This window comes from Procambarus clarkii, chromosome 92, assembly GCF_040958095.1.
Source record: "Procambarus clarkii isolate CNS0578487 chromosome 92, FALCON_Pclarkii_2.0, whole genome shotgun sequence".
NCBI lineage: Eukaryota > Metazoa > Arthropoda > Malacostraca > Decapoda > Cambaridae > Procambarus > Procambarus clarkii.
The window spans coordinates 11295638-11307831 of NC_091241.1; the positions used below are offsets into that span (position 1 = coordinate 11295638).

General features: G+C 47.1%; 2 protein-coding genes across 5 annotated transcripts in view; both read right to left on the minus strand.

Moving 5' to 3' along the window:
* Positions 1-12194, minus strand: part of LOC123775051 (chaoptin) — a 44331-nt gene that overhangs the window by 2629 nt on the left and 29508 nt on the right. For all 4 annotated transcript variants that reach the window (XM_045769840.2, XM_045769839.2, XM_045769842.2 and 1 more), the window contains exons 3-6: positions 3984-7061; positions 3551-3892; positions 1463-1612; positions 231-464 (exon numbers count right to left, since the gene is read on the minus strand). In XM_045769840.2, the coding sequence (XP_045625796.2) occupies positions 231-464; positions 1463-1612; positions 3551-3892; positions 3984-7028 (3771 nt within the window). In that variant the 5' untranslated portion in view covers positions 7029-7061. The remainder of the gene's footprint in view (positions 1-230; positions 465-1462; positions 1613-3550; positions 3893-3983; positions 7062-12194) is intronic.
* Positions 7030-9392, minus strand: LOC138359650 (uncharacterized). Its single transcript, XM_069319065.1, has 2 exons — positions 8744-9392; positions 7030-7061 (listed from the first exon to the last, which is right to left on the minus strand). The coding sequence occupies exons 1-2, from the start codon at positions 9390-9392 to the stop codon at positions 7030-7032; spliced, it is 681 nt and encodes a 226-aa protein (XP_069175166.1).

Here is a 12194-nt window from a genome sequence, read left to right on the forward strand (position 1 = left end):
ATTACCTATCACCACTACGGGCCTGCGGGCCGCTCCAAGCAACAGCCTGGTGGACCAAACTCTCACAAGTCAAGCCTGGCCTCGGGCCGGGCTTGGAGAGTAGAAGAACTCCCAGAACCCCATCAACCAGGTACCAACCAGGTATCAACCATATCACTGTTGCTGCCTCCATATCCATCACTATGACTACTACCACTATATCCTCCCCCTCCACACATACCACTACTCACCGGCTGGTTGATATAGACGTTCTGCGTGTGTTGGTTGAGTTGATGGTTGTGGTTGAGAGTGGCCCTGCTGGTGGCCGGGGTGGTGGGGGCCGCCGCCAGGCCCTCCACACACACCAGGTAGTCGGTGGTGGGCCGCAGACCCTTCAGGAGGTGGGTCTTCGGCGTAGCTGGCAGGTTCTGGGTCTTGAGTCCACCAATCACCTGCCCATCTCCAGTGGTCTCTCTGAAGGACACCTGGAGGTGCAGGGAGGAAGATATTCACCGTGGGGGAGGGAGACGAGTGGATGTATATCACATTATGTCATGGCACGTGTACACGATGAGTCACAATAACGTGGCTGAAGATATGATGTGTAGGTAGGACATTATTTTGGGTCATGTGTCACATTGTGGCATATTAGTTATGTTTGTTATACCTGTGTGTGTGTGTGTGTGTGTGTGTGTGTGTGTGTGTGTGTGTGTGTGTGTGTGTGTGTGTGTGTGTGTGTGTGTTGTGTGTGTACACGGACGCCCCAACCATTCGCTGGCGGGGATCCACACACATACACCATTTGGTTCATTGGATGTGAAAAGCGTATATAGCCCGCGTACCACCTTCCCAAAGATGGGTTTCAATTCACCCTCAAAAAAAAAAAAAATGGTGGGAATGGTGTACGGCCGCCAGGAGCTTCTCTCACACACCCCAACTGTTGAGGGTGGAGCCGTAGGAAGTTGTTGCATATATGTGGCATCAGAGAACTCTTTACCCCTGAAGGATTCAAACCCAGACAGCCACGGCTTCATGCCCCTTGGCGTGTCCAGTTCTGTTACCGCTAGACCACAATGACTGTTCCAAAGAATTGGAAGTCGACTGACCCTTAACCCAATTCCCAACAACTCTCGGTGACTATTTTGGGCACATATATGCCATCAAATCACTTCATCATACTGGGGCCACATTAGTATAATTTGGGGTCAAGCTTGAATGGTCTGCAAGCTGTCCCCAGGGCTTGAATGGAGCCCTGATTGTCTGGGTTCGAATCCTTCAGGGGTAAAGAGTTTTCTGATGCATGTTAGTTTGCCCCACTCCTAGCCACCACTCTCACACTCCCACACTCTCTGTCCTGTGCGACAGTGAATGCCAGCATTATCCTCACTCTAATGAGACTCATTGAATTCCTCAGATTAGGCAAAATTGTAATTAATTTTTGTCAATAAAGATAATAAATCGGCAAGAGAAGGCGAGAAGTGACCTTAAAGCCGTAGATGGTGGAGATGTTGGTGGCCTGCCAGGAGACGAGGAGGGAGTGGCTCTGGATGTCCTGTACAGCCAAGCGCACGATCAGCGGCTGAGGGCAGAACGACGACGCCGACAGCAGCAGGAACGACTGTCCGCTCACCAACTGCAGGAGGAGACGGAGGTCGGAGGTTAGCAGCCACGCCAACACACAATGACCGTATCTGTCCTTATAATTCCCTTGTTACAACTTGTAATAAGATGTACCAACGTCTTTTAATGTTAAAATTTTTTTATGTTGTTAAACCTTGTTCGAAAGTGTGTAGCAAGGTGGCAGTTTCGAACGTGTGTTTGGCGGGATGGCGCCTGTCTTTCCCGAGTAGCCTTGTGTCCCACCAAACACACACATGTTGTATTATTTTTGACAGTATTTTATTGGATATTGTGTGAATGACAGTAGGCTGTGTGATACTCTGGCAAGAACGGTGTCTTTGTGTTAAGGTAGGCCTATTTGCTCTAGAATCATGCACTATAGAGCACAATGTAAATTTAAATGCTTGTAGTAAATATTTTTTATGCTTTTCTGTTGGACACATTTAGCTGTGCAAACGTGTTCGATGCCACCACTGGGTATTGTGTTTGTTAAGGGCACCAGTGGGCACTGTTGGCTTGATAAGTCATCCTAATGTAAATCACTATATATTTATGTTTTAAATCTAGTTATGTCAATCTCCGCTTTCCTCAACCTTATCTAAAAACTGAGTTGGTGAATGGGTTGTGGTTTAAATAACACGGGTGTATTGCCTGGCCGGGGAGGTGTGTGTGTGTGTGTGTTTACTAGTTGTGTTTTTGCGGGGGTTGAGCTTTGCTCTTTCGGCCCGCCTCTCAACTGTCAATCAACTGTTTACTAACTACGTTTTTTTTTTCCACACCACACACACACACACACCCCAGGAAGCAGCCCGTGACAGCTGACTAACTCCCAGGTACCTATTTACTGCTAGGTAACAGGGGCACTTAGGGTGAAAGAAACTTTGCCCATTTGTTTCTGCCTCGTGCGGGAATCGAACCCGCGCCACAGAATTACGAGTCCTGCGCGCTATCCACCAGGCTACGAGGCCCCTCCTCCCCTGTGTGTGTGTGTGTGTGTGTGTGTGTGTGTGTGTGTGTAATTACCTAAGTGTAGTTACAGGATGAGAGCTACGCTTGTGGTGTCCCGTCTTCCCAGCACTCTTTGTTGTCATATAACGCTTTGAAACTTGAAGTGTGTGCGTGTGTGTGTGTGTGCGTGTGTGTGTGTGTGTGTGTGTGTGTGTGTGTGTGTGTGTGTGTGTGTGTGTGTGTGTGTGTGTGTGTGTTTGTGTGTATGTGTGTGTGTGTGTGTGTGTGTGTGTGTGTGTGTGTGTGTGTGTGTGTGTGTGTGTGTGTGTGTGTAATTACCTAAGTGTAGTTACAGGATGAGAGCTACGCTCGTGGTGTCCCGTCTTCCCAGCACTCTTTGTTGTCATATAACGCCTTGAAACTTGAAGTGTGTGTGTGTGCGTGTGTGTGCGTGTGTGTGTGTGTGTGTGTGTGTGTGTGTGTGTGTGTGTGTGTGTGTGTGTGTGTGTGTGTGTGTTTGAGGCGCCTAGGAAAGAGTGGCCTGGGGTGGGCTTGTGAAGTATTAACCTCTGGAGGGTCACCAAGGCCGTGACACTCTTACTGACCAACCACCAGATTTACTTTAGTTTCCAACATGATTCAGGACCAAATTAAACTCAAGTGTGGATACGCAGAGAAGCGGGCTACACCTCTCTGTGGATACACCTGTGGATACACCTGTGGATACACCTGTGGATACACCTGTGGATACACCTGTGGATACACCTGTGGATACACCTGTGGATACACCTGTGGATACACCTGTGGATACACCTGTGGATACACCTGTGGATACACCTCTGTGGACAAGGAGTCAAAGAAGAGAGGATAAAATTATACAAAAGTTGGATTGGAATAATATCCAACGAAGGCTGGAATAATACATATGAAAATTTTTCTTTAAAACCTCACTGCTGGATGCCGAGTCTAAAGTGGGTAAATACATCTCCATGAGAAGCCTCACCTTTGGAAGACTGCAGACGATGGAGGAAGGGTCTGGTATGTAAGATAGGTGATCCTGAAGCCACGCCCACAGATCCTTCACCCCACACCCACATATCAAAGGATTCCCCCCAAGCTGCAGCGTTTCCAGATTCCTTTCTATGGGTTCTAGTGTCGCTGTTTCCAGCCCCTCCAGGTAATTGTTGGAGAGATCCAAGTGCTGGAGATGAACCAATGGAGCAAAGGCTCGCTGGTGGATAGAAGTGATCCAGTTGGACCCAAGGAGAAGGACCTCGATGGAGGCTCCGTGCTTGAAGGTGGCCTGCGTCAACCCGGTCAGCATGTTGCCAGAGATATCAAGGACCTGTAAGAGGTCATGGTCAAGATCTTTAATGTGAACATATATGATGCAGTTAATTTATTAATTATCTATGCAATTATTAAATGAGACTTGCCTTGATTGAATGTGCTCCTGGAGGCAGCTGTTCAAGCTTCTTGAGGGTGTTGCCCGTCAGGTTAAGGAAAGAGAGTGACTTGAGGCCTCTAAGCCGCTCCCTCGGCAGTACCTGCAAGCAGTTGAGGGCGAGGTTGAGGTCCGTGAGGTGAGTTAGGTTTCTGAAGGTTCCAGGTGAAATGTTGGAGATGGAGGCCTGTGCTAGGTTGAGCGAGCGCAGGGCGGGCGTCAGCTGCAGGTCGTGGCTTGTCAACATCGTCAAGTTGGTTCTCTCAGCTTCCAGTTCTTCGAGACCCATCAGAGGAGGACCGCCGGAAACAAGAGTTCCCGTCACCCGCCTCAGTGGGTTACCTGACATATTGAGCGCCCGCAGACCCATCATGCCATCCAAAAACATGGCGTTGGGGATTTGGGTGAACAAATTGTCGGCTAGGCTAAGCTTTTCAATGCATAGACCTTCGAAGATTCCAGGAATGAGCTCCAACAGGCGGTTGTTTGACAGATCGAGAGATTTTAGTTGTTTGAATCTGTTGAAAACAGTGTTATCCATCCTCTTTAAGTGTGTTTCAGATAGATGGAGCTCCTGAAGACTTATCATCTCGTGCACAGGCTCCCTCAGTTCACCTAAAGGATTTCCATTTAGTCTGAGTACCTCGAGCTCATGGAGTCCCCCCAAGGAAGCCATTATAGTATAGTTCAAGTTATTCAACGATAGATTCAGATCTCTCAATTTTCTTAATTTCCGGAAAAACACAGGTTTCAGATCTCTGAAGTTGTTTCTGGCTAAGTTTAGTGACCTAAGTTCCGTCGCTTCAGCCAGTAAGTGAGGCGGAAGCCTAAAGAAGCCACAGCCACTGAGATCAAGTGTGTCGATGTTGGGTGAGCTGTAGAGACAGTCTTCTTCGACGATCTCAAACTTGTTGTCAGCAAGATTAAGATTCCTGAGGCTATGCACGTTAATGTACAGCTTGTTGAGGTGAGCCAGCATGTTGCGTCGGAGGTTGAGCTCCTCTAGCTGCCGAAGGCTGCTGAAGGCGTTAGGATCGATCTCACTAATCATGGATCCCTCTAGGCTTAGTGTCTGTAGCGGGAGGTTCCCTTCAAACATGTTTCGTCGTACGACAAGAATCTGATTGTTGGATAAATCTAGCTCCCGAAGTTTTCTCATGTTCTCGAAAGAGTGTGGCTTTATGTCAGTGACTTTGTTATTGTCTATATAAAGTCTCTCAAGAGATACGAGACCCTCAAATAATTCTGAGCTGATATGTTGTAGGATATTGTTGGATAGTGATAACAACTTCAGGTTTTTCATGCTTTGGAAGGACTTGTCTTCAATGATGCTGATCTGGTTATTCTCCATGTACAGTTCTTGTAGTAAAGATAGATCACTTAATAAGGCAACTTCTACACTCGTGAGGTTATTATCACTAAGCCAAAATATTTCTAGCTTATTTTGTCCCCTAAAGGCATCCGTGTGGATAATATTTATTAAATTCTTAGAAAATTTTAAAGTTATCAGATTTGCAGGAAACTGACTTAAAGCATCAGGCAGTTCAATCAGACGATTACCCTCCAAGTTTAAGTGCTGCAACTTACCCAGTGAAGAGAAGGCCTCTGTGGCAATGAAGTTGATTAGGTTATCCTGTAGGTGAAGTTCCAGGAGGTTGGGCAACGGGGAGAAGATGCCTCTTTCAATTTTGGTCAACCTGTTGTTTTGCAGCCTGAGCTCCCTCAGCTCCGAGAGGCGAGAGAATGTTGCAACTGCTAGAGACGAGATTCTGTTATAGTCCAAACTTAAAGAGTTTAGTATGCGAGTATTTGAGAAGAGATTAGCTGGGATCTCCACCAAGTTGTTGGAGCTCAGGTGGAGATCAAATAAGAGTTCCAGGTTGACAAAGGCGCCGCTCTCGATGGAATGGATCTCGTTATCTTGGAGATACAAAACTGAAATCTTGCTGGAGTTAGTAAAAGTGTTGTTAGAGATTTTTAGGATGTTGTTATTGCCTAGGAACACTTCTTGAAGGTCTGGAAGGTTATTGAAGAGGCCGTTGCTGATGGAGTGAAGGTGGTTGCCCCCGAGGTCAATCACTCTCACGAAGATGGTGTAAGTAAACGTCTCCGGAGCGAGGCTCATAATGTTATTGTGACTCATATACAACGTCTGCAACCCAGAGTTCTGTATGAAGCTGTCGCCAGCCACATGAAGGATCTGGTTCATATAGAGGGAGAGGGAGGTGAGGGCAGGCATGGTGGCGAGGCTGCTGCTGGAGAGCTCTGTGAAGTGATTGCTACTGAGGTCCAGCATCTGGAGGGCCGGCAGTCTGGAGTAACCGTCGCTCACCACGTCGGAGATGTGGTTCCAGGTGGCCTTCAGCGTGTGGAGTTTACAGAGTCGCGTCAACGCCGGTATTGGAAGCTGCTTGAGTTTGTTGTTCATGATATTGAGCTCTTCTAAAGTGTCTTCCAGGCCGTCGAAGGCGTATTCTGATATTAGTCTGAGACCATTATCCTTCAGGTTCAGACTGACCAAGTTCATATTGAGAAAACTGTAACTTTGTAGTTCAGTAATGTTGTTGGCTTCCAGATCTAAAGCTCTAAGTTTGGAAAGCTTTTGAAGTGCAGCTTTAGGGACGGTGGAAATATGACTGTAGGTGATAGTCAAGCTCTGCAGGGAGCCCTCCAGCCCCCGGAAACTGCCGTCAGAGACATACTGGAGCCTGGAATGGGAGATCTGCAAGCTGGAAACCCCGGCACTCTGGCTGAAGATTCCAGGCGGAAGAGAGGTCACGTTGCCTTCCAGCTCATATACGCTGAGGGATTTAACCGGGTGCTGGACGAGTCCCACGACTCTGGCCACCGTGGCCAGGGAGACCATGGAGCACTCGAGGAAGACTCCGTCATCGAAGTGGTAGCAGGGGCACCAGCGGCTGCCCTCCCAGCTGGGGCAGGCGGTGCTGGTGAGGTGCTGGGTATGGGCGCCCCACCACCTTCCCCCTCCTGCTGCCGCCCACGCCGCCAGCACCCAGGTGAAGTACAGCCACTCCATACTAGGCGGCCTCGGCTGCCATCCATGCTGAATCTAGGGGGAAAAAATGTGAGTCATAAACTATTGTTTCATCTTATATAGAAAATATTCCTTCGGTTACTTGAAACATCTTTTGTCTCGTTTAAAATGAAATTGGATAGTCCAAAAACTGATTGTGTAATAAATCGTTGACAATGTTCACTACGACAACGTCACTGCTACACATTGCTTATGGTATTTCGTTTGTGGAGTGTATATGTATTGTGTGTGTTTCTGTGTGCGTGTATTTCTTATATGTACCTGCAGGGTCGAGCTGTTATCTCTTGCACCCCGTCTTTCAAACCGTCGGTTGTTTAATGTACTGACTACAGTTTTCCTTTATTCTCTCTCTCTCTCTCTCTCTCTCTCTCTCTCTCTCTCTCTCTCTCTCTCTCTCTCTCTCTCTCTCTCTCTCTCTCTCTCAAACATACACATATCCCTAGGATGCAGCCCGTAACAGCTGTCTAACTCCCAGGTACTTAATTACTGCTAGGTGAACATATGCAGCAGGTGAAAGAAATTCTGACTCAACTGGAAATCGAACCCTTGTGTGTGTGTGGGCGGGGGGGGGGGAGGAGTTATCTACACCTTGCTAATTAGTCAACATATCAAAATATGTATCACCAAAGTCTAAAATGGAACAATATTTAGTATACGAGAGGAAATGAGAGTGATTTATATAATAAGATGGGGGGGGGGGGTTACCCAGCGGTGCCCGGGTCGTCCCCTAAGGGGTGCGCCATTAAGTGCTGGTCGGAACCCTCAGAATGCACATTTGCCGTAGGAACAAGCATTATGCATGTCAGTTTATGAATGCTGTAATATTATTGAAAAGGTCAGATGTAACACAAACAAGGAGCAACAGTTTCAAGCTCAACAAGCTACAAATGTTGGACAGAGAACAGGAGATGCTTTTTCACCCACAAGGTTATATACCCATGGAACCGCCTACCCGCCGAAGCCGTAAATACCAAAACACTGTTGAATTTTAAAATCCAGCTGAAAAAATCATGAAGACAAATGGGGGACCTTTGACAAGCCGCCAGCTTCCTGCCCTCGTCATAGGCCACTAGAATAGCAGCGGCTTTCAGGTAAACATTAACAGATGCCGAAACTCTCTACACTCACTGACCACTTTATGTTCTCCACTGACTTTTAGTCATTTTAGGATTCATTAGGGGAGGATTTACTGGGCGCAATTCCTTAACTGTAGCCTCTGTTTAACGCAACAGTAAAATGTGTACTTGGTTGAAAAAACGATTCTTCGCGGCAGGGGATCGTATTCCAGGGACCTGCCCAAAACGCTACGCGTACTAGTGGCTGTACAAGAATGTAACAACTATTGTATATATCTCAAAAAAAAAAAAAAAACTTCATGGGGTGGCCAAGGGAGCCACCTTCGTTAAAGAGGGGCATTGGGGCCGACCCCCAAACCGCCTATGACAGTCCCAAAGTTCAAAGAAGCTAGCGTCAAGTGTCTAGACTCAATTAATATGCTTTTTTTTTATCTAGCAAAGGGTTAAAATGGGACGTATTAGTAAGAATTAATGCACATTAATATTGACGTTTTTTATGCATCACCTTCGATAGGTTTGGTGGGTTGCTTGGGTTCGTACGTTTGTGGCTAGGCAAAACAGTTGCATTTTTTACGCAGTAGCAAATCGAGAGAACAGTCTGGGTTACTTGAGATAGTTTACCTGTATATGAGAATCTGAGTTTACCTGGCTCCACTTGTGTATCCTCCATGGTCCTCACCCCTGTCCCAGGTTCCACCTGTGTACTCTCCATGGCCCTCACCTCTGCACCTGGCTCCACCTGTGTATCCTCCATGCCCCTCACCTCTGCACCTGGCTCCACCTGTGTACCCTCCATGGCCCTCACCTCTGCACCTGGCTCCACTTGTGTACCCTCCATGGCCCTCACCTCTGTACCTGGCTCCACCTGTGTACCCTCCATGGCCCTCACCTCTGCACCTGTCTCCACCTGTGTACCCTCCATGCCCCTCACCTCTGCACCTGGCTCCACCTGTGTAACCTCCATGGCCCTCACCCCTGTCCCAGGTTCCACCTGTGTACTCTCCATGGCCCTCACCTCTGTACCTGGCTCCACCTGTGTACCCTCCATGGCCCTCACCTCTGCACCTGGCTCCACTTGTGTAACCTCCATGGCCCTCACCTCTGCACCTGTCTCCACCTGTGTATCCTCCATGCCCCTCACCTCTGTACCTGGCTCCACCTGTGTACCCTCCATGGCCCTCACCTCTGCACCTGGCTCCACTTGTGTAACCTCCATGGCCCTCACCTCTGCACCTGTCTCCACCTGTGTAACCTCCATGGCCCTCACCATTGTACTGTGTACCGTTGGACTTCACTCTTCGTCTCATCGACCGCCTGACTCCCTCTCAATTCTCTTGAGCACTCTTGATTCTCCTTCCCCCTCGCCTCTCCTGACCTCTCCTCCCTCCCCCCCTCATCAACGCCCTCTTTCCCTCCTTCCCTTACAAACATCTAAGCAATCACGACGCTTGTGCCAAAGTTGTGATGAAAATACTTCAGCCAAGCATGCCCACCTTAGCAATGCTAATATTTAATGAAATATTACTTAATAGTGACTAAATATTCGATATTATATATATATATATATATATATATATATATATATATATATATATATATATATATATATTCGTTTTATTTCAACTTTGTTACAAAAAAGGAGTTACATATATGGTATAAAGATGATTATCATAAGTTGTGGAGTTCCTCCAGCTCCTCAGATGGCGGGCAGGAACCCTGAATGCAGTGTGCATTTCCCCTCTGTATCGCCACGCTGAGGCGCTGGAAAAGGAAGCTGGTAGCTCTAGGGTCCCTTGTTGTTTCAAATAGCCTAGAACCCTGTCCACACACACACACACATATATATATATATATATATATATATATATATATATATATATATATATATATATATATATATATATATATATATATATATATATATATATATATAATCTTACTGGTTTAGCACTTTCTTATCATAATTACCCCTAGCTCTTTCTCTCACACTGTTTCAATACCTCTCTCTCTATATATATATCAAACATATGTACACAATAGTACCATTGCTACTGCCAACTCACGATCGTCACTTCCACTGACTCTCCATAATTGGTGCCAGCTGGATATGTCAGAAGTATAACTAACTTCCGAGTTAGTGCCAAAGTTGTCACATCTCTGTAGCTGGCATGATCTCCATAGATATCCGCTCGTTCTCTTCCTCCTCCTCACCTTCAACACCGTTTCTTTATTGGTCAAACTTTTTTTTTTTTAGAATTATATGTCGTTATCATTTTTCCTATACTTTCACTCCTCCAGTGTGGTGTGGTCCTGAGTTTAGGTTGGTGTTTACTAGTTGTGTTTTGCGGGGGTTGAGCTTTGCTCTTTCGGCCCGCCTCTCAACTGTCAATCAACTGTTTACTAACTACTATTTTTTTTTTCTCCACACCACACACACACACACCCCCCAGGAAGCAGCCCGTGACAGCTGACTAACTCCCAGGTACCTATTTACTGCTAGGTAACAGGGGCACTTAGGGTGAAAGAAACTTTGCCCATTTGTTTCTGCCTCGTGCGGGAATCGAACCCGCGCCACAGAATTACGAGTCCTGCGCGCTATCCACCAGGCTACGAGGCCCCATGGTCCTGAGCTTTGGATGCTACGTCAGTCGCATGCAGCGTCTAGGCTACTCTCCTATTTCCTATGTATTCCTTCTTGATTCTGTTATATGCAACCCATCCTCCTGTTTAGAGGATCGCCACCTATTGTGACGATCTTCAATAGTCACGAATTCATACGTACTTGTCTTTTAGATAGTAGTATACTGACTATTAGAGAATTCTTAAAAGAAAATGATGCTAAAAACTAAGCTTAAATATTCCTAGGCGTAGTATAGCACACATATGTACTATATTAGGCCTCAGATATCGTGTATTAGACATAGGTAGGTTAGGTTTAAGTTAGTTTGTCTTTGTAACACAAGTAACAAATTGTTTTCCGGTTTGTCCAACTCAATAGTGCCGATTTCTACTTTCTAATTGCGTTGTAGGTCGGTATATATATATATATATATATATATATATATATATATATATATATATATATATATATATATATATATGTACACTATGGTCCTCAGTGTTACTATAAGTACTACCAAAACAAGAGGATGGGCTGCATTATGCGTTGTGTTTATTTTCGTTCAGTGTAGTCTTGTGTTTCGTCAGTACTCTTTTATTGCTGCATCCAGTCACTCCCCGTGTGCTCCACACCCCTTAACCTCCTCACTGGTGCTCCACATCCTCTTAACCTCCCCACAGGTGCTCCACCACACCCCTTAACCTCCTCACTGGTGCTCCACCACACCACTAACCCCCCCCCACTGGTGCTCCACCACACCCCTTAACCTCCCCACAGGTGCTCCACCACACCACTAACCCCCCACTGGTGCTCCACCACACCCCTTAACCTCCCCACAGGTGCTCCACCACACCACTAACCCCCCACTGGTGCTCCACCACACCCCTTAACCTCCCCACATGTGCTCCACCACACCACTAACCCCCCACTGGTGCTCCACCACACCCCTTAACCTCCCCACAGGTGCTCCACCACACCACTAACCCCCCACTGGTGCTCCACCACACCCCTTAACCTCCCCACAGGTGCTCCACCACACCACTAACCCCCCCACTGGTGCTCCACCACACCCCTTAACCTCCCCACATGTGCTCCACCACACCACTAACCCCCCCACTGGTGCTCCACCACACCCCTTAACCTCCTCACAGGTGCTCCACCACACCCCTTAACCTCCTCACAGGTGCTCCACCACACCCCTTAACCTCCCCACAGGTGCTCCACCACACCATTAACCTTCCCTCCACTAACGCCAAGTGGTCCGCCACACCATTAACCTCTACAAAGGTGGTCCCACACCACTACACTGTCCACTTCACCACATTACAGGATCAATGGCTCTACAGTAGATTAGATTGCCTTGCTCCCTTGTTTACTACTCCCTCTCTCTCCTCTCTCTCTCTCTCTCTCTCTCTCTCTCTCTCTCTCTCTCTCTCTCTCTCTCCACCACTA

Bases quoted from the DNA above. Each gene is read 5' to 3' on its own strand.
- LOC138359650 (XM_069319065.1), bottom strand. From the start codon at position 9,392: ATGGTGAGGGCCATGGAGGTTACACAGGTGGAGACAGGTGCAGAGGTG. The intron at 7,062-8,743 runs GTAAACTATCTC...TTTTCCCCCTAG, and splicing joins ACTCAGATTCTCATATACAG to ATTCAGCATGGATGGCAGCC.